The sequence below is a fragment of the Hemibagrus wyckioides genome, linkage group LG20 (genome assembly GCF_019097595.1).
Source record: "Hemibagrus wyckioides isolate EC202008001 linkage group LG20, SWU_Hwy_1.0, whole genome shotgun sequence".
Lineage (NCBI taxonomy): Eukaryota > Metazoa > Chordata > Actinopteri > Siluriformes > Bagridae > Hemibagrus > Hemibagrus wyckioides.
The window spans coordinates 2,598,818-2,620,113 of NC_080729.1; the positions used below are offsets into that span (position 1 = coordinate 2,598,818).

At 39.3% G+C, this 21,296-nt stretch overlaps 2 protein-coding genes across 2 annotated transcripts; both read left to right on the forward strand.

Moving 5' to 3' along the window:
* The first annotated feature begins 470 nt into the window (after positions 1-470).
* tmx3a (thioredoxin related transmembrane protein 3a) lies at positions 471-14,021 on the forward strand. Its single transcript, XM_058418064.1, has 16 exons — positions 471-501; positions 639-693; positions 1,793-1,832; positions 1,932-2,055; positions 3,430-3,475; positions 4,593-4,673; positions 5,699-5,798; positions 7,333-7,410; positions 7,499-7,565; positions 9,710-9,808; positions 10,222-10,279; positions 10,377-10,430; positions 10,525-10,581; positions 12,242-12,371; positions 12,442-12,510; positions 12,622-14,021. Exons 1-16 carry the CDS (start codon positions 471-473, stop codon positions 12,814-12,816), a joined length of 1,284 nt encoding a protein of 427 aa, XP_058274047.1. The 3' UTR covers positions 12,817-14,021.
* A 522-nt stretch (positions 14,022-14,543) lies between these two features.
* On the forward strand, positions 14,544-19,253 carry dsela (dermatan sulfate epimerase like a). The gene has a single exon (XM_058418759.1). The coding sequence runs from the start codon at positions 15,551-15,553 to the stop codon at positions 19,184-19,186; it is 3,636 nt and encodes a 1,211-aa protein (XP_058274742.1). The 5' UTR covers positions 14,544-15,550; the 3' UTR covers positions 19,187-19,253.
* The last annotated feature ends 2,043 nt before the right edge of the window (positions 19,254-21,296 follow it).

Genomic DNA, 21,296 nt, shown 5'->3' on the forward strand with positions numbered 1-21,296 from the left:
CTCCCCCTTCCCCTTCTCTCTGTCTCTCTCTCTCTCTGTCTCTCTCTCTGTCTCTCTCTCTCTCTCACACACACACACTCACACACACTGAACAAATAAATAATTATTATTACACATTGTAAATAACCAACAATCAATTTATATGAATATAGTATATGTTATTAGGAATAAAAAAGAAAAAATATAACTAACTAATAAATTAATAAACTTTCAATGATAATAATAATAATAAATATACAGACAAACAAAAAAATAAATGAGCATCCCAGCTTTTAAAGTGTCTCAAAGTATTTATGATAAAGTGCACACACACACACACACACACACACAGGCTTCCAGCAAGGCCTCATCCTCCCGGTCAGTCTCTAATCCCCCGGTATAATCTGGTCACTGGGTCACTAGTGTGCTGCCCAATAATCCAGACGTCCACGTCTTCACTCCGTCTTTCTTCTTCTCCACATTTCATCATCATGGCGATGGCGAGACACTTCATCTTCTCAGGTAGGCTAAATCTAAATCAGAATTGGATTGCTGTGCAGCCGTGTAGAGCCGTTTATCACGACCTGTCTCAATCCATCACTGCAGTTGTGTTTACTGTGGAATGACAGCTGCTTTATTTTGATTTATTGATCCTGCAGTGCTGGTGGTGAGCATAACTCTGGCAGCAGCTTATGTTGAAGAGCTGGATGACAGGTGAGCTGAAATCTGTCTCATTTCTACAAAGATCACTCTTTAGAGAATGGCAGCTCTCTTCTTCTTCTTCTTCTTCTTCTTCTTCTTCTTTTTATTATTATTAATAATGGCACACATGGACATTAATGCAGCATCAAATACAACACTTACTATATCATATACAACATAGTATAAAGAAATAAAAAATAAATATAAATAAAATAAATAAATAAAAGTAATATGTAAATAAATAAAATCTATATTAATCAGTATTTATCTATCCAGTAAACAGTTAATTTACATTATTAATATTACAAATTATATTATATATGCATATGTATAGCAAATAATAATTGTACATAAATAATAATATTAATAATAATCATATTTATTCATCAGATATAAAAATGTATCATAATTATGATGAGTATTATTATATTTTGAAATATTTAAAATGAATTAAAACGAACACTTAAATAATAATAATAATAATAATAATAATAATAATAATAATAATAATACAAACATTATTATTATTATTATTATTATTATTATTATTATTATTATTGTATTTTAACTTTCAGTGCTCATTTCTCTTGGTGCTGTAAATAATTAATTATTTTAATTCATGAAAATGAAATCTGAAAAATATACTCTCTCTAAGAAAGAGAAACTCAGAGTCTGATTTTTCACACAAAACTTTTATTTTGGAAAAAAATCTGCGTCCAACTCCATCCATCCATCTTCTATACCCGCTTTATTCCTAATTAGGGTCACGGGGGTCTGCTGGACCCTATCCCAGCACACACTGGGCGAAAGGCAAGGGTACACCCTGGACAGGACACCAGTCCATCACAGGGTCACATATATAGACAGACATCCACACACACTCACACTCACTCCTATGGGCAATTTAGAATCACCAATCAACCTAATGTACATGTTTCTGGACTGTGGGAGGAAACCAGAGTACCCGGAGTAAACCCACACAGGCACGGGGAGAACATGCAAACTCCACACAGAAAGGCCCCTGCCTGTTGGAACCTAGGTGCGTCCAACTCATTTGGCTATATTTTGGGATGTTTCTAAATCTTTCTACTCTTCTTTATTTTTTCTACAGATTTAATGAGATGCGTAAGAGCGAGCCCTGGATGGTGCAAGTGAGTGAGAGCATTTCGAATTCTGTCTCTTTATATCTTGATGCAATAACATGCAGCATGTACATCATCTGATCCGATGTGATTCGATCTGTGTTCCAGTTTTACGCTCCATGGTGTGAATACTGTAAGACATTCGATCTGATATGGTACGACGTCGCGTCCGAGCTGAAGAGTCAAGGCTCTCACGTCAACATGGGCAAAATGGACAGCACTGTCTACACCGGTGAGAACAACAAAAAAAATCAATATCAAAGCATTTCATCTCAATAATATGCTAATGAGGGGATCTTATTTCTCATCATCAGACGCATCACAGTCTAAACCGACCAATCACGTTGTTCCACACCAGTCTATGGAGTACTCTATAATTAGATTAGTCTAAATTAAAAAAGTCTGAACCTCCAGCTCCACGCTAAGCTCCTTCTGATTAAGCGCCAGATGGACGGTCAGCATTTTACTAAATTATTCCTTTACGCTGAAATCCTGGCCTGGAGGTTGTTTTAAAGCTGCGGTCTGTTGTGTGTAACGTTGAGAAGATATTTCGAAGCTTTAAACGATAATATAATATAATATAATATAATATAATATAATATAATATAATATAATATAATATAATATAATATAATATAATATAATATAATATAACATAACATAATATAATATAATATAATATAATATAATATAATATAATATAATATAATATAATATAATATAATATAATATAATATAATATAATAGGAAGAAGAAGAAGAAAAAGAAGAAGAAAGATAACTGAGAAAAGAAATTCTTATCTACAATAAAAGGCTTCTATTTGCGGTTTTCTGGCCCTGAAATGAATAATATGTGCATTTAGTGCTATTAGACTTTAATGTATTTTTATAAATGGATGAATAAATATTATTTTGCGTTTATTAGTTAACATTTAAACCTATTAATTAATATTATATGATTAAATATTATTATATTATATTATTACATTTTGATATTAAAGCAACTAGAAACTATCTGTATTTTTTTCTTGTACATTTCTAGTGTTTTATTCTCTGAAGAATAATTCCATGCAATCTTCCGTGTCCATGTTGATGATTGAGTGTTTTTGTCATGTTCCACTCCACAGTGGAGGTTAATATGAAGCTCATATGAAAGTAAAAACTCGGGGCTTTAAGAATTTGTAGTGTTTCAGAAGGATTTCTGGTTTTTTAGCCTACTATAGGTGATATATTCATAGAAAAGTTCCCCCCAAAAAAACAAAAAATGGAAATTGTTTCCCACAGAAATGTTTGTATCTTCAAAGTAAATGTTGATATTAAACCCATTTCTGCTCTCTGAGATGTTCTCCAAGTGCTTGTTCATCTAAAAATCAGCTCAAATTTCATCTTCAAGCAGTAAAATTCTCTGTAAGGTTCTCCAACAGAGGGAAAAACACACGACTAAAACACACTGAAAGCCGACAGACTCATTTTAGATCGGATTGAACATAATTTCTTTCTTTCTTTCTTTCTTTCTTTCTTTCTTTCTTTCTTTCTTTCTTTCTTTCTTTCTTTCTTTCTTTCTTTCTTTCTTTCTTTCTTTCTTTCTTTCTGTCTTTCTTTCTTAGATGCAGTCACTGAGTTTAATATTCGTGGATATCCTTCAATCATCTTGTAAGTGCCTGAAAAATCTTCATTATAACCCAGGATATGATCGACACCTGAAAGCTGATCAGATATCCTTTAGATATCTATCTGTCAGAGAGTCATTTCCATATAATTACTGCATTGTGTATTTTCACCACCAGACTCTCAACAGCAGATACACTACATTGCCAAAAGTTTTGGGACACCCCTCCAAATCACTGAGTTCAGGTGTTGTTTTTCAGGGGTTGGGCTCGGCCCCTTAGTTCCAGTGAAAGGAACTCTTAATGCTTCAGCTTCATACCAAGACATTTTGGACAATTTCATGCTCCTTGTGGGAACAGTTTGGAGATATATACACCAGAGACCAAAGCAAGGTCCATAAAGACATGGATGAGTGAGTTTGGTGTGGAGGAATCCCAAAGGTGTTCTGTGGGGTTGAGGTCAGGACTCTGTGCAGGCCAGTCAAGTTCCTCCACACCAAACTCACTCATCCATGTCTTTATGGACCTTGCTTTGGTCACTGGTGTGCAGTCATGTTGGAACAGGAAGGGGTCATCCCCAAACTGTTCCCACAAAGCATGAAATTGTCCAAAATGTCTTGGTATGAAGCTGAAGCATTAAGAGTTCCTTTCACTGGAACTAAGGGGCCGAGTCCAACCTCTGAAAAACCTGAAACACCTGAATTCAATGATTTGAAGGGGTGTCCCAAAACATTTGGCAATATAGTGTATTTTAGAGGGGAAAAATGTATATAAAGCAGAAAATTGTTAACTAATCCTCCGGTACAGGGCTGTGAAACGGAGAAAACAGTCAGCGTGTTGCTCCTGTAATTAATAAATAAAAGCAGAACATCAGCTTGTTATCTGGAGCGAAACGATTAGCTGCTGAATTCGTCCCAAAGCACAGAAGCTCTTATCTGTGTTTTTTTTTTTCTTTTTTTAATATTGTTGAAACGTGTTTACAGATCGCTCCCAGGCTCATTTGCATACCGAACCCTCCTGCAATATCCGCATTACACAGTTATTGCAGAAATCATTTACAAATCAGAGCACGCTATTTCTGTAGCAGGATAATATTACATGCTGTAATCTCTCCACCACTGTGTTAGATATTTGTGTTTCTGTTTGTTTTTTCTCTTCACAAGTATAAAAGGTGATAAGTATTTTCACTACAATGGTCAGAGGACAAAAGACGCCATCCTTGAATTCACCGAGAGAGTATCTGGGTAAATTTATACACCTATGAACATAATAATAAATAAATAAAAAAATCGTAGTAGTACTTTTATTATTTATTAGGATTATTTCCAGACATTTTGGGGCATCCTGTTAAACAGCAGCTCTGACACCAGAGTAGTTATGATAGTAACTCTAATAATACACCAACCAGGTATAACATTATGACCACCGGCCTAATATTGTGTTGGTCCCCCTTTTGCTGCAAAAACAGCCCTGACCCGTCCTGCACTGTGTATTCTGACCCCTTTCTATCAGAACCAGCAACAGTAGCTCGTCTGTTGGATCGGATCACACGGGCCAGACTTCGCTCCCCACGTGCATCAGTGAGCCTTGACCGCCCATGACCCTGTCGCCGGTTCACCACTGTTCCTTCCTTGGACCAGTTTTGATAGATACTGACCACTGCAGACCGGGAACACCCCACAAGAGCTGCAGTTTTGGAGATGCTCTGATCCAGTGGTCTAGCCATCACAATTTGGCCCTTCATCAAACTCGCTCAAATCCTTACGCTTGTCCATTTTTCTAACATCAACTTTGAGGACAAAATGTTGACTTGCTGCCTAATATATCCCACCCACTAACAGGTGCCATGATGAGGAGATCATCAACCTTATTCACGGCACCTCTCAATGGTCATAATGTTATGCCTGATCTGTGTATGTCTCTGGTGTCATAGGTAAAGCTTTGTGATTTTTTTTTTCTATTCATGAGAGAAAAACAGTGACACTGGCCAGGGAAAGTCTGTTTATAGCTGCTATAATGTGAGCAAGGACAAGAAGTAAGGTAAAAAGATTAAACACTGACGTATGGCTAGAAATATAGAAATGGAGAATATCATCAGTATCTCAAGCTTAATCTTTGATTATTTTTCTGTAACGAAGTGACATGGAGAATCTTATACTTCTTCTGATATTTCTTCTGAGATTATTTCTTTCAGATTGATGTCTGTGGTTGATGTGTGTAATGTAACACACACTGACGTATGTCCTTTCTCTGCTTCTGGTCAATTCAGTCCGTTCGTGCGGGCTCTGAGCAGCGTCCGGCTCTTCCAGCATGCCCTGAGCCGCCATGAGCTTTTCTTTCTGTATGTCGGCGGGAGGTCGCCGCTTAAGGTCTGCAAATGGTTTTTTGTCTATAATAAACAAAAACATTATGCCAGAAATAATCTAGACTTTCTAAAACTGTCACAATGACTTTAGCAAACAATATTAAAGAAATAAAAATGTAAGTGTCCATTAGCTCCAGCTCATAAAGCGGCCCTGATTATTCGGTTGGAAGCGATTAAATTGAGTAAAATGCATAATTGTTGTTACTGGATGTAAGTAATGATTTCAGAACGAGTCCCTCATCCCTCATTAAGCCTTTAATGGACTGCTGAGTCATTTTGTAGAGCACCTTTATAATAAACGCTGGTTTATTTATTTATTTATGTATAAAAATAACACAATAGAGAAAGAGGAGAGGCTGGAGAAGTAACAGTCACTTTCTGCTGCTGGATCTCTGTTCTCTAGAGTAAATGTATAATTGGAAGTGATGGGAAATTGCTGTGGTATAGAAACTAAACACTATGGAAAAATACTCAACTTCATATGAGTTGTAGCTTCATCATCACATAGTTGAGTCGTTTACATGCTGTTTGTTTAGTCACTGAGGAACATTTACTGAATATTGTGTATATATACAAATACACACCGATCAGGCAAAACATTATGACCACTGGCCTAATATTGTGTTGGTCCCCCTTTTTACTGCCAAAACAGCCCTGACCAGTCGTGCACTGTGACCCCTTTCTATCAGAACCAGCAGTAAGTTGTTTAGTAATTTGAGCAACAGTAGCTTGTCTGTTGGATCGGATCACACGAGTCAGCCTTCGCGCCCCACGTGCATCAGTGAGCCTTGACCGCCCATGACCCTGTCTCCAGTTCACCACTGTTCCTTCTTTGGACCACTTTTGATAGATACTGACCACTGCAGACCGGGAACACCCCACAAGAGCTGCAGTTTTGGAGATGCTCTGATCCAGTGGTCTAGCCATCACAATTTGGCCCTTGGTCAAACTCGCTCAAATCCTTACACTTGTCCATTTTTCCTGCTTCTAACACATCAACTCTGAGGCCAAAATGTTGACTTGCTGCCTAATATATCCCACCCACTAACAGGTGCCATGATGAGGAGATCATCAGTCTTATTCACTTCACCTGGCACTGGTTATAATGTTATGGCTGATCGGTGTAATATATATTACATGATGCTGCTGGTTCTCTATAACTATTTAATTATTGTAAGAATAATAACAATTTTAATTATTTGTAAGAAATTCTTCACGATTTCAAATAACATGCCTTATATAATATTAACAATATTTAATGTTAGTAATATTCAGCAACAATACAGAATGACGTAAAAATGACTGTACAGCATCGGGAATGTTTAGAACATTATAATTAATATGTTTATAAAGCACCATATTTGGAATTCAGGGTCAAGTTAAAGGCTAATAGATACAGATAAGGACCATATGTGTCAATTTCTAGCTTATTATTAGAATAAACTTGAAAACACACACAAACAAAACAATGGGTTGTCTGTCAAAGTTGAACAAAAAAAGGTGAAATTTTTATTTTGTTTGTTCTTTGTCCTTTTCAGGGCCAGTTTTATAAAGTGGCATCTGAGTTTATCATCTATAACTATTTTTTCTCTGCCACCGTGGACGTTTTACCTCAGGTAAAAAATGAAAACATCACATTTCCATCCCAAATAAAGCTCTTAGTCCGAGTCGAGTTCCAGTGAAATGAAAATGTTCTAATTTCAGGCGGTCACTCTGCAAGATGTTCCCTCCATCGCGGTGTTTAAAGACGGATCGTATGACATCTACGACGGTGAGAACTCCTTTAAATGGTCACAGACAGGTTTTAATGAAGCGTGTGGTCACGTGTCAGATGTAACCGGTTTCCTCTCAGCGCCTCTCGGATGGTTCCGTCCCAGTTCGGCTGTGGAGGGAGCTGGTAGTGAAAAACCAGAGCGTCCAAGCAGAGGGTCACCAGGAAAGGGCTGAGGTAGTAGTCGTTCAGGAGACGCGAGGAGCGATGGAGCACCCTGAGGACGAACTCTATGCCGGCGCTGTCCTCCTGCATCACCACGCTGGTCTGCTGCACCTCACCGTTATCATAGAACATCTTGTGGAGCCAGAAGTTGAGCAGGAAGTGATCGGAGCACCGCACCTGGACGCGGAACACGGTTGTGTCAGACGAGTTGGTCACTACGTGGATGGTCAGGACGTCCATCGCCGGCGTCAGATTTAACTTGCCTTTTCTACGGAGACACAACATTATTTATCAGCCGCTTCGTGTTTACTGAGGAATGTTAGCAGAGCAAATACTTCAGCAGTCAGGAGAGAGAAGCAGAAGAACGCCCTGAAGAACCGGTTGGACTTATTTGACATCATTATTTTTTTAGCTTCAAACGTTCTAATGTTAATCCAAGAACAACAATTTGTCCCTAAGCAATCTGTCGCACGTTTTATCCCATAAACACAATCACTTTATAGATCTCTCAGTCCATCACGTCTGATCACGCGACGTGAGGTGAGACGTGATTTACAAAATGAAATTCTGACGATCCTGTGATCACAGTGTTTACAGGAGAGGAAAGTAAACATGAAATATTTGTGAAACTTTATGCCAAAAAAATTCGGATGTGAATCTAAAAATACATGAAATAAATTTTAAAATATTTAAAAATAATAAAATAAAATAAAATAAAATAAAAATTAACAAGAAAACATAAATCAGGAAAAAACCCAAAATAATATAAAATGAACATGTAAATAAAAATTGTGAAACAAAATCACACAGAATGTGCCTAATGTGAAAATGGGTAAAAAAAAAAATTAAAATAAATAAAATAAAAGATAAATTAAATAAATAAAATGATAAAAATATAAATACAAAATAAAATAAATAAATAAAAATAAATAAACAAATAATGACATGAAATGCTCACTCCTTGTATAAAATAAATCAGCAAAACATGTTAATCGACTAAAAAATCCATGTGTAAATTTTATTTATCTGTTTTTCTTTTAATGGTGGAGGTGGTAGTTTAGTGGTTAAAGTGTTAGACGACTGATCCGAAGGTTGAGAGTTTAAATCCCAGGTTCACCAAGCTGGCACCACTGGGCTCCTGAGCAAGGCCCTTAACCCTCGATTGTATGAAACGAGATAAATTGTAAGTTACTCAGAATAGAGACTATCATATGCCAGAAATGTAAACATACTTACCTTTAAAGCTTTGGAAAATTTCTATCCAGGAAGTGATTCATTTCTTATTTTTAAAAAATATATGTCCACTCACTGCCATATGAGGAACATCCGAAGTGTTTATTTTCCCACAGAGGTCAAAATAAACATACAAAACGTTGCTCTTCTCTCTTCAACCTCATGAATGTTGCTTCTGTCCTGATCCACCATCCACCCTCTTGGTCAACTGACTTTGGCGAAGTATCCTGCTTGCGTGCGGTTAAAGTCACCAGACGCTGTTTACTCAACACACCGCCGTAATCCATGGCAGTTTCAGCAGTGCTGCTAATAAAAGAGAGTGTGATAAGATGCAGATTGTATCCGATGACCTGCTCGGCGATATCTTCAGACACGACATGTGGCAACCGGTTTATAGTGATGGAGTTGTGATGAATTTACTGCCATGATATCAGCTAAAAATAATAATAATAATCATGGAAAAAACAGCAGGGAGTTACTGAATAACTTTATAATAAAACTTTGACTTTTGAATTAAAGGTACAAAAAATATTTTGTATGGTGGAGTTGGAAAATTTGGAGTAATTAGCTTTAATTATTTTTATTGAAAGAAATCAATTAAACCAATTAAATTTCAGAATGCAAATGTCTTCTGTTATTATATCAGGTTTTTTTTTTATACTTTTGCCTCCTTTCAGGTTGCTGAAATTGTTCAGACATGTTTATAAATTTAGATCAATACTGAATTCGGGTTTTTTTTCATCCAGAGGTTCGTGACGGTAATCTTTCCTCCTGGGTGGACCGAGAGCGTTTTCCTGGTTACTTCCTGATGGACAGCTTCTCGTTGTATCAGATGGGTGAGCGAGGTATGATTCCAAGCTAACTTAGCTAACAGCATGCTGACACAGTGTTCACAAGAGAAACAGCGGATATTTAATATCCATAACGAAGCACACAAAGTCTCTGACTGAAAAATGACAAAACTGGTACGACAAACAAGACAAAGCAAAAGTAATGGCACCCAATAAAAGGAGGAGTTAGTTAACGTCAATGTTTAGTTGTCATTTTGTCAGTGTTAGCTTTTTAGTTAGTTTTGTGGGCGGTACTAATTGCAAATTAGCTCTGCTGTGAACATGACATTGGTTATTTACAGTTATCTGGATGTATGAATCCAGTCAGCTGTATCTCACAGGAATTTTACTTCATTTATACACTACATTTATACACTACACTAAAAGTTCTAACCTTCTTCATTATTGTGTCTCATCGTTCTTCACAGCTAAACTCATAGCTGTTGCTGTGGTGGATGAGAAAAACCCATCTGCAGAAAGTATTCGGTAAAACTCTGACCTCAGACCACATTCCTCCGCTATTATACATGACCCGCTCTGTGTTGAAACCCTGCTCGTATTCTCTGTTTATTTCTCTCTTTAGGTATAAGAACCTTGTGGAAAAGGTGGCCACGGAATACAGAGACCAGTACGGCACGTGAGTAGCCCTGAAAAATAATTCATGTCCGAGATAATGGAAGATTTGGATATAAAATCCGTAATTTAAAATAGTCCGTCTGTGTGTGTTACAGGAGCTTTCAGTTTGGCTACGTGGATGGAAACGACTACATCAACGGCGTCATAATGGAGTGAGCAGGACGAGTTACTCTGCGGATTAATACGACTTTTTTGTGATCTGTAGCGAATTCTGCAATTTATATGAGTGACTTTAGATATTAGAGAAGAAATGATATTTTTTGTGTAGAATTTAGTATTTACCCAACACACATTGCTAAACAGAAGGTTGTTTGAAATCAATATAATAATAATTTAATGTTTAATATAATTAGCTAGGTACACTATATTGCCAAAAGTTTTGGGACACCCCTCCAAATCAGTGTTGTTTTTCAGGGGTTGGGCTCAGCCCCTTAGTTCCAGTGAAAGCAACTCTTAATGCTTCAGCTTCATACCAAGACATTTTGGATAATTTCATGCTCCCATCTTTGTGGGAACAGTTTGGGGATGACCCCTTCCTGTACCAACATGACTGCACACCAGTGACAAGGTCCATAAAGACATGGATGAGTGAGTTTGGTGTGGAGGAACTTGACTGGCCTGCACAGAGTCCTGACCTCAACCCCATAGAACACCTTTGGGATGAATTAGAGCGGAGACTGTGAGCCAGGCCTTCTTGTCCAACATCAGTGCCTGACCTCACAAATGCGCTTCTAGAGGAACGGTCAAAAATTCCCATAAACACACCCCTAAACCTTGTGGAAAGCCTTCCCAGAAGAGTTGAAGCTGCAAAGGGGTTTAGCTGCAAAGGGGTGGGACAACTCCATATTACATTCATGTGCATGTAAAGGCAGACGTCCCAAAACTTTTGGTAATATAGTGTATTTTAACAAGAAGCAATGAATTTTGACTTTTGACTTGACTTTGACTTTGAAATGTGTGCAGAAGTGAGGGTGATTTCCTAAAACATTGAATGAAAGGGAATGAAAGATATTTATAAGGAAATGACCCTGGTCCTGGTCCTGTCCTGAACACATGGTGCAAAAAATCTTATCCACTGATGCTTCTGGACATCATCCATGACATTCCTAGAATCCTCAGCTCTTTCAACGTCGTCATACATCCTCCTCTGAGCGACCCAGCTGAAGCTGAGACTCCAGCTTGATTCCAGGTGGTTATTTAGCTACTGTCTCAATGGATGTGTCTTAGCTTCTCCCTCGCTGAGAGCTCTGGACAGAGTCCGAATGGCTAAAACCCTGGCATCAAACCTCTATTGGCAAGCACCTCGTCCTCCAGCCGGCCCACTGGCAGTCGCTGAGCAGACCTCTGTACTTGGCAAGCTTTCTTTCAGAGGCTGAAGCTCCACATGTTTGGTGGATGCAGACAGCAGGATAATGTCTGGTCTCAAGGTAGTAGCTCCTGAGGCTAAAGAAGTTTATTTGAAGCTTGAGCTCTACCTTTACCTGCCAGTCTCTCTCAGAGCAGATGGTTGCTCGATATCTCACATGGATGTGATGGTGGCCTTGGGGAATGAGAGCTTTTAGAACAAAATCGGTGCTAATGGCTTCTGAGGTGACCATCAGACGTTGATGGTCTTGTCCTTCTCATAGACTCTCTGAATACTTAGGATATGATCTTGGAGGACAATGAGCAGGCTGGTGACTCTGTCTCTCCTCACATGAAGCATATTGCAAGGAAGTGAACCTTTTTCTTTAGATTTTGTGTAGCTGAGGTTTCATCTTCCTTTCAAAATAGAATTGTTTCAATATCAGTTCAATCTATTTCTTTCCTCAGCGAGTTACCAATGCCTTCTTTCATCGTCATGAACATGTCCATCGACGGATATTATCTACCCGGATCTACAATCGAGACCATTGAAGATCTCGTCCAGGTCCTCGATAGCATCCTGACTGGAAGATCTGAGGTCAGATCACATCCACTCTTCCCTTAAATCGTTTCTGGGCTTCGTATTTAACCGTGTGTTTACATTTCAGTTACTCGGAGGGAACGGATTCCTGCGGCAGATAAAGAGGCTTTATTATCGTGCGACGTCTGCTGTAAAGGTGAGGCGCTGCATGATCAGGGAAGGTGAAGTAAAGTGAAGTGAAGAAGCATCTCATCTTGAACAAATATCGAAGAAATATTTTTTTTTTTGTCATCTCTTTCTCACTCAGACGAGTTTCGCCTCAGCTCCCTTCGGTACGTGTTTCCTTATTTCCTTGCCGCTGGTGGTGATTGGATTCATCGTCGTGGGAATCTGTACTGCTGAGCGAGTGGATGATGAAAAAGCAGACGATGGCGCTGGTCCTGCGGTCACTCGCAGGAAAAGAGCAGCGCTGAAACACTCTGAAGCCAAGAAAAAAGATTAACACCACCACAAACATGGCTCCTAGCCCTGGTCCTCGACTGCCATTACTTTAACTGTTTTTTTCTGCTCTAACACACACACACACACACACACATTAACTCAAACTGACAAATTGCTCTCATTAACCATGTTAAAGCAGACAACTCTGCACTCTGCACTGCGTTATGAGAAAATTAATTAATCATTCATGGAAACTCAGACGTTCCACTTATAAATAAACAAAAAATCTCACATAATTTATTATTCGTAATGCATTTTCTAGCACTGTTCTGACTAACAGCACGAATGCTAGGGTTCTCAGGGAAGTCTCAGTTTTTAATTCTAATGCTTGAAGGAATAAAACATCGTGACTCTACGGGAAAACAATCGAGGAACGAAAGGTTGCTGCAGTGACCCAGAATCACTTCTATCCCTCTGTTGTTACAGCACAGACTGAAATGTTCTATTCCTCTAAAACACTGCAATTTGCCAAATGCTAGCATATTTTATTTCAGAATGAAGCGTCATGCATTTTTTTAAATCCATTTTTAGTTGCATCTTAATGTCGTGGAGAAAAACCACAAAATGACTCGGTTCCTGTTCCGTCGTGCTTTTTTTTTTTTTTTTGGTCACAACTCTGGTTAATTTCCTAGCCACTTTAGAGGGTAACGTTATTATTTGTACTTTCTGATGTGGCTTGTAAAAAAACAGTGTATTATTATACTGTTTATAACGCACACAAATAGTATGTGTCGCAAACTACCGTATTATTACAGAGTGTACGAAACACACTGCAGTCTGAGGAGGATGGAAACACGTGAATTTAAAGCGCTTCAAATTTATTTCCGATTACTGATTTTTTTTTCTCTTAATATCTAATTCGATGGCATTCTGTTGCTGGTAACAATGAAGAATTGTTCGTAAAGCCTGAAAACACACTCAGTAATACTGCTTTAATTTCTTTTCGGCTTTTCCCTTCAGGGGTCTCCACAGTGAATCATCTCTCTCCACCTATCCCTATCTTCTGCATCCTCAACACTTGCACCCACTAGCTTCATATCCTCATTTATTCCATCCATATACCTCCTCTTTGGCCTTCCTCTTTGCCTCCTGCCTGGCAGCTCCATGTCCAACATTCTCCTACCAATATACTCACTCTCCCTCCTCTGAACATGTCCAAACCATCTTAATCTCTCCTCCTTAACTTTGTCCCTCAAACGTCCAACATGAGCTGTCCCTCTGATGTACTTGTTCCTAATCCTGTCCAACCGTGTCACTCCCAAAGAGAACCTCAACATCTTCAGGTCTGCTACCTCCAGCTCTGACTCCCGTCTCTTCCTCAGTGACACTGCCTCTAAACCGTACCGCATTTCATTTCTTTGGCTTCTTTAATTTCGTGCAATCCCTTGCACTCAGCTTAGTAATGTACAATTTATAGTGAAATGATCTTTTTTGTCAATCTGTGTGTCAAGTCAACTTTAAATGACCTTTAGATTTTATTCAAAAATATTGATTATTACATTGATTGGCTATTAGCTACTGTGATAAATAAACAAGCAAGTGCATCAATAAATAACCAAAAAAAAAACCTTCCTTGTCCTGGATATGAATAAAAATGCTGCTGCAATTTTGTGTGATGTTATTTATAATTATTAAAATATAAGAATAAAAAAATCGATCAGGAATAGTATAGGTCAAGAGGACTTGTGTTTTGCATTTCCGGTATCCACGCGCCACCTATTGACAGGAAATTAGCTGCACAGTTTGGAGAAAGAATCCATATCGGGAGAAGGAATTGATATTAAAAATGGCAAGAAACTAAACAAACGATTTTATTTGATAAAAAGCTGTTTTTTTCCGGAATCGCGCCTTTAATAATAGATGCATTGTACTACAGTTAGGCTGTACGTAACTTCCGGATATCGCTCGGCATAACTCGCCATCGTTCGTCTTTTCTGCTGTCAGGGCGCATATTGAGCGAGTTTGCCCTTGTTTTGTCGCCTGAGGCTGATAATCGTGTCCTGGCACGTTACGAGTGTAAAATGCGGCTCAGGAAATCGAGGTAAAGAGATTTGTCTCGGCTTGTTTTTACGCAGAAATAAAGGGACTTGTTGCCGCGCATGCGCAGAACCGACATCTGATGTGATCAGAGAGAGAGAGAGAGAGAGCTGTGTTAGGCAACAGAGCCGTGGACGCAAAACAGCAACGTGAAATCTCTCAGAAGGAACTTTACCGGCGTCTATTTATCCTTTGCACGGGAAATAACAAGGTTTTGATGGACTCCATGGAGGCAAGGTGTGGAAGAGATTGCCAAATGAAAGTGAAAGACTTGTGGTGTCAGACGAAAAGGATTCAACAAGAGAGATAGGCAAAGAACATGGGGATGTTTAGTCATGGATGATGCATGTATTGCAGAAGCTCTCTTCTCAGAAACAATGTTCAGGACTGTGTCATGATTTCATTATCTGCGATGAAGGAAATCTTCATAAACCTCGTGGTTCGGTGGCGGTCTACCTAGACATGTCGTCTTTTGACCACAAAAAACTTTTTCCTCCTTCAGAAAAACGGAATGCATCAAGAACTTGGCAAGAACCCAGACACTCCATGTGAAATTCCACATGATTCATTTCTCAGAACCGCTGTAGACGTGAGTAGAATTTAGAAGCACGTTTTTTTTTTGTTAAGGAGGAGAGTTTTTCAAAGAGAAAGAAAGAAAGAAAGAAAGAAAAAAAACAAACACATCTGTCTTTTAGATCATGGCCGTATGCATAGTGAAGTCTGCGCTTCTGCTGTGTCTTGTGAATCTGGGATTTTCCTTCTCTGGGATATTTGACCCTTCAGGCAAATATGGCACAGTCAGCGAGCACGACGAGCGAGCGGATTTCCATACGGGCACCAACGCCACCACAGAGCGAGGGTTTCACATGCCATCAAACGTCCACCCCAACCTTTATTTCGACCTCACAGAAGTGCGAAGGCTAAAAAAGAAAGCTGCCAGTACACATGGACACATATTTAAAGTCATACGGAATGCCGTGATGACCATGCTGGAAAGCCCGACGCTCTACCTGCCACCCATGAACCATGAGGAATTTGCAAAGAAATGGAACGAGATTTACGGTAACAACCTTCCACCGCTCGCGCTGTACTGTCTACTCCAACCTGAAGACAGTGCCGTGTTCCAGTTTTTAATTAAGTACATGGATCGTATGGCTGATTATCCCAATTGGATGGTGACTAGCGCTCCAAATGATGAAGTTCCAATATCCCATTCCCTTACTGGCTTTGCTACAGCTTATGACTTTATCTACACCTATCTGGACACTCAGCGAAAAGTTCGGTACCTTAAAAAGATACGTGCCGTCACGGCGGAACTTTATGAACTGTCCAAACATAGAGGCTGGGGCCGTCAGTTTCTACAAAACCACCAGACTACAAACATACTAGCCATCCTTACGGGAGCTATTGTAACCGGTGTCCACAAAGACCGTGAGACAATGATGTGGAAGCAGGTAGCAGTGAACTACATGGAAAAGACCATGTTCCTCTTGAACCACATCGTCGACGGTTCCCTGGATGAAGGCGTGGCATACGGAAGCTACACGGCCAAATCCATCACTCAATACGTCTTCTTAGCGTCACGTCATTTTGAAATTGACAACAAGAATAACAACTGGCTGAGAGCTCACTTCATGTTCTACTATGCCACCGTGCTCCCTGGCTTTCAAAGAACTGTAGGCATCGCAGATTCCAACTACAACTGGTTCTATGGGCCGGAGAGTCAGCTAGTGTTCCTGGATGCGTTCGTGCTCAGGAACGGCTCTGGAAACTGGCTGGCGCTGCAGATCAGGAAGTCCCGGCCCAAGGACGGACCCATGATGCCGTCTGTGGCGCAGCGCTGGGCTACTTTACACACCGAGTTTATCTGGTATGACGCTGAGCTCACTCCTCAGCCACCGCCTGATTTTGGGAAGCCGGACATGCATGTTTTTTCAAACTGGGGTGTAGTGACCTACGGTGCAGGGTTACCCTCGGGGCAGGACAATACTTTTGTGTCTTTTAAATCTGGAAAGTTAGGTGGACGAGCAGTGTACGACATTGTTCATGCTAAGCCTTATTCCTGGATCGACGGCTGGACTAACTTCAACCCGGGTCACGAGCACCCGGATCAAAACTCATTCACTTTTGCGCCAAACGGACAAGTGTTTGTCTCCGAAGCTTTGTACGGACCAAAATACAGCTATCTTAACAATGTTCTGGTATTTGCACCTTCCCCGACTAGCCAGTGCAACGCACCATGGGAGGGGCAGCTAGGGGAATGTTCCAAATGGCTAAAATGGGGAGAAAAGGAAGTAGGAGACAGTGCTGGTGAGGTGATCGCCGCATCCTCACACCAGGACACTATGTTTGTTAGCGGTGAAGCCTCGTCAGCTTATTCGTCTGCTATGATGCTGAAGAGTGTTTATCGAGCCCTGATTCTGCTCAACTCCCAAACTTTATTAGTGTTAGATCACATTGAAAAGCACGAAAAGTCTCCTCTGACGTCATTTAGTGCCTTTTTCCACAATCTCGACATCGACCTGAGATACGTTCCCCACAGGTCTTTGAATAAGTACAGTGGAGCTCTGATGGACGTATGGGACGCTCATTATGAAATGTTTTGGTTTGACAATCAGGGAGTCAGTCCCGTCGGCAGGATACAAGAAGTAGAACAGGTCGCAGAGTTCAAAAAGAGATGGACACAGTTCATAAACGTTACTTTTCCCATGGAAGGCGTATTCAGCAGGGTGGCTTACCTAATGCATGGCCCTTTTGTCAAAGTATCGGACTGCAGGTTCGTTGACAATAGCAAAAACGGAGTGAAACTGTCAGTTACCCTTAATGACACTGAGACAACAGTATCCATAGCAACAAACTACAAAGATATCGGTGCCAGACACAGCTACTTAGGCTTTGCAGGGTTCGCCAAAGCAGAAAATAAACACAGGATCATTCATTTTGGTCAGGGAGTTCAGATTTTACCCAGCCAAGTGAAAAAAGACTCTACCTTTAACTTTGGTTTCATGATCAACGTTGTTGCAGTGTGGTTTCTGTGTTTTGCCATCGCAGTTTTGACCATAAAAAGAAAGTTTAACATTTCTTCACGTAAACTTATTCGCTGCACCGTCATTTCAGTGCTGCTTTTCTGGGTGCTGGAACTCTTAGTGACGTCACATCGCTGTCAGGAGGTGCTGTGCGGCATCATGTGGAGGGACCTCCGTGTCTCTGAGGAAGCGGTCACTCGATCCACGTTCCCTCTCGATCGCACCCCGGACACCCTTCCGTTCATAATCGTCACCTCCCTTCCCGGCTCCGGAGCCGAGATCCTTCAACCCCTTTTTGACAACAGTTCCGACTTTGTGTATCTCAGCATTCCCTCCATGTACCTCCGCATTCCCGAGACCAGCTTTGCACCCGATTCTTTCGCGGACGCTTGCGAGTGGTCCAGAGCGGATGCTCAAAATGGAAAGTTTCGAGCCATTCAAGGATGGTTCCATTCCATGGTCCATAGCATCAAACTGCACCTGCAGAACATTCAGATCTACAAGAGCAGTATCGAGGCGGGAAAAAAGTCCAGCGCTCAGGGAACGAGGAAGAGACGGAAGCTCCTGATGGAGGCCAACGAGATCGGAGACAGGAGGTCTACCTCCAGGGAGGTGGAGTACATCAAGGAGTTAAGGCAACACTTGTCGAACTTTCCGAACGCCTGCCCGGTGCTGAACCTTCGCAGCGGGAGCTGGTCCTTAAAACTCCCATTTGTTCAAGAGGTCATCGGGCGATCTTTAAGATCGGTTCAAATAGTGCGTGACCCCCGGGCGTGGATCTATCTCATGCTCTATAACAGCAAACCGAGCCTTTACGCCAGCAAAAACATCAGAAAACACTTGCTGAACATTCTGAACCAGGGTAGCGACAGGGCTGGACAGACCTGTACACAGTTCCATGCTGCATTTCAGCCTCTGCGAGAGATCCTTGCTCAGCCAGATGCTAACCCTGTGCTCTTGCTAGCTCATCTCTGGCTCGCTCACACTTCTGCCAGCATCCAAGCGAGCATGGACTTACCCTCACACACCTACCTTCAGGTGAAATTTGAGGACATCGTGAACTTTCCTGAGGAAACCGCAGAAAAGATACACAGGTTTATCGGCGTGCCCGTCTCCCCGGCCGCTATAAACCAGCTCGCGTTCGCTACATCCACAAATCTGTATCATCTCGTCTACGAAGGGGATATATCACCTGCTAAAATTAACGCGTGGAAAGAAAATATGGCTCCTGATCAGATTAGACTTATAGAACACGTGTGTGGGACTGTCATGGACACACTCGAGTATAACAGATATGTGTTTGTATGAAATAAATGGAATTGTTATTTGTATAAATGCAGAATTGTTTCTATAAAATGGATGTTTAAGAAAAAGTGTTTATCCTTTTTGGCATTTTTGTGCAAATAAGATTAATTTCGCAAACTGTTTTCCATTCACTAATATAAATAAGCGTAGCAGTAGGAGCTTTGACCCCCCACTGGAGATTAAAAACAAACTTTTTAGCAGGTCAAGTGAGGACAAAAGTTCTGTACCAGGAAATACTGTGCGAAAAAACCCTTTTGTTGCTTCATCACTCCGTTTATGAGAAATCTCTTATTGAGTTTCCTTAGGATAGTAATTCAGGCACAATTGTTTTAAGATTAAATTTCTTGTTCAGGACAAAGTTTTAAAATGCAGAAAGATATTTTAAGAATTTAGAGAGGAAAAAGCCGAGTTTTGGACATATCCGAACAGCGATGAGACTTTTTCACTTACAACAATCTCTCACTGCTCTCGTCTCAGTCATCTTCTTAGCCCATTATTATTATTATTATTATTATTATTATTATTATTATTATTATTATTATTCATTTATTCATTGATTGATACAGTGATGGAAATCAAAACCTAGCCTTATCATAACTATTATTATTATTATTATTATTATTATTATTATTATCTAGATATTATTACCTTGATATTAGCAGGTTGTTTTAGTTATTAGCCTATTTAACTGGTTACTTCAATCTCAAAAATGAACAAAATAAAAAAAGTGAACAGGAATAATAATAAAAAAAATGATAATATTAATAATAATAATAATAATAATAATAATAATAATAAAAACAGGAACAAAAACCTTTGTGGTTAAGATAGAACTTTATTATTACTGAAGGAAATTCTTTTGCCAGAGACTGCTTTAGATTACAAGAAACACAAACATAAATGAAATATAAATGAAAAATAAGTACAAATGTATTTGAAAATATAAATAAAATATCAAATATAGATGAAAAATAAATAAAATGTTCTATATAGATTTAAAGTACAAAAATGGGGCTAGGGAACTAAAACATATTTTATGTTACATAACATATTTAAAACATATTTTATACAGATAATATAATATTGCACAATAATAAACCACAAAATATGATCATACACAGGAAAATCATGAGCTTAATTTATATTTTTTATTTTATGTTTTTATATTTATTCATTTATTAATTTTATTATCTTTACTATGGGTATCATCACATCAGACTTCACAATATAATAATAATATTAATAATAATAATATTTAACTATAATAAATAAATAAAAAAATAATTATAATAATATTTAATTATAATAAATAATAATAAATAAATAAAATAATAATAATATGAGGCAAGTGCTTCAGACTTTATCTCACTGTTCTCGTCACACTGTTCTACTTCTCTATAGCTGTATTTTTCTAACATAAGCTGTAACATGACTCCAGAATCAGACAGCCTCCAGGAGTCGATTTAAATTCCTCCTGACGGCGAGAACGAGGCCTCGCACCCATCACTGTCATCACATCAATCTGCTGCTACGCATGCTCTGTATCGATCCTGACAGGTTGTAGCGAGACGGCTAGTTATTAGCATCAGCTGGCTTGTGTCACAGTTATTATCATGCTGGCTGATTAACAGAGATTAGTAATAAAGCTCCTGCATCATCAGTATCATTATTAAAACACTTCACGTCATGTTATAAGCCAGTAATCAGTTGTATGGTGGTGTTGTGGTGAAGCAGAGCTCCAGTTTACATCAAGGTGATTATTTTCCTCTAACAGCACACTCAAAAAAGGTAATGTAACACACACTTATGAAAAGGTAAGAGTGTACACTTGTGAAATGATTTAAAAATGCAAACTAAATGACTTTTAACTCAATGCCACCATTTGTCCTCATTGTGCCATTATTATTTTTTCTTGATAATCGACCTAACATAATGTTTTTTGTTGTCAGTCGAGGTAATGTAATGTTCGTTGAGGTTAAAAGAAAGCTAGCTCATTACCGTTCACGATTAGCATGGTGGACTTTACTGTGGGTAATGATGTTAGCAGCTAAATTCCGTAGCATAATGAGTTTACTTGTTTAATTAACCAATATGTCCACATATGTGTTTTGGT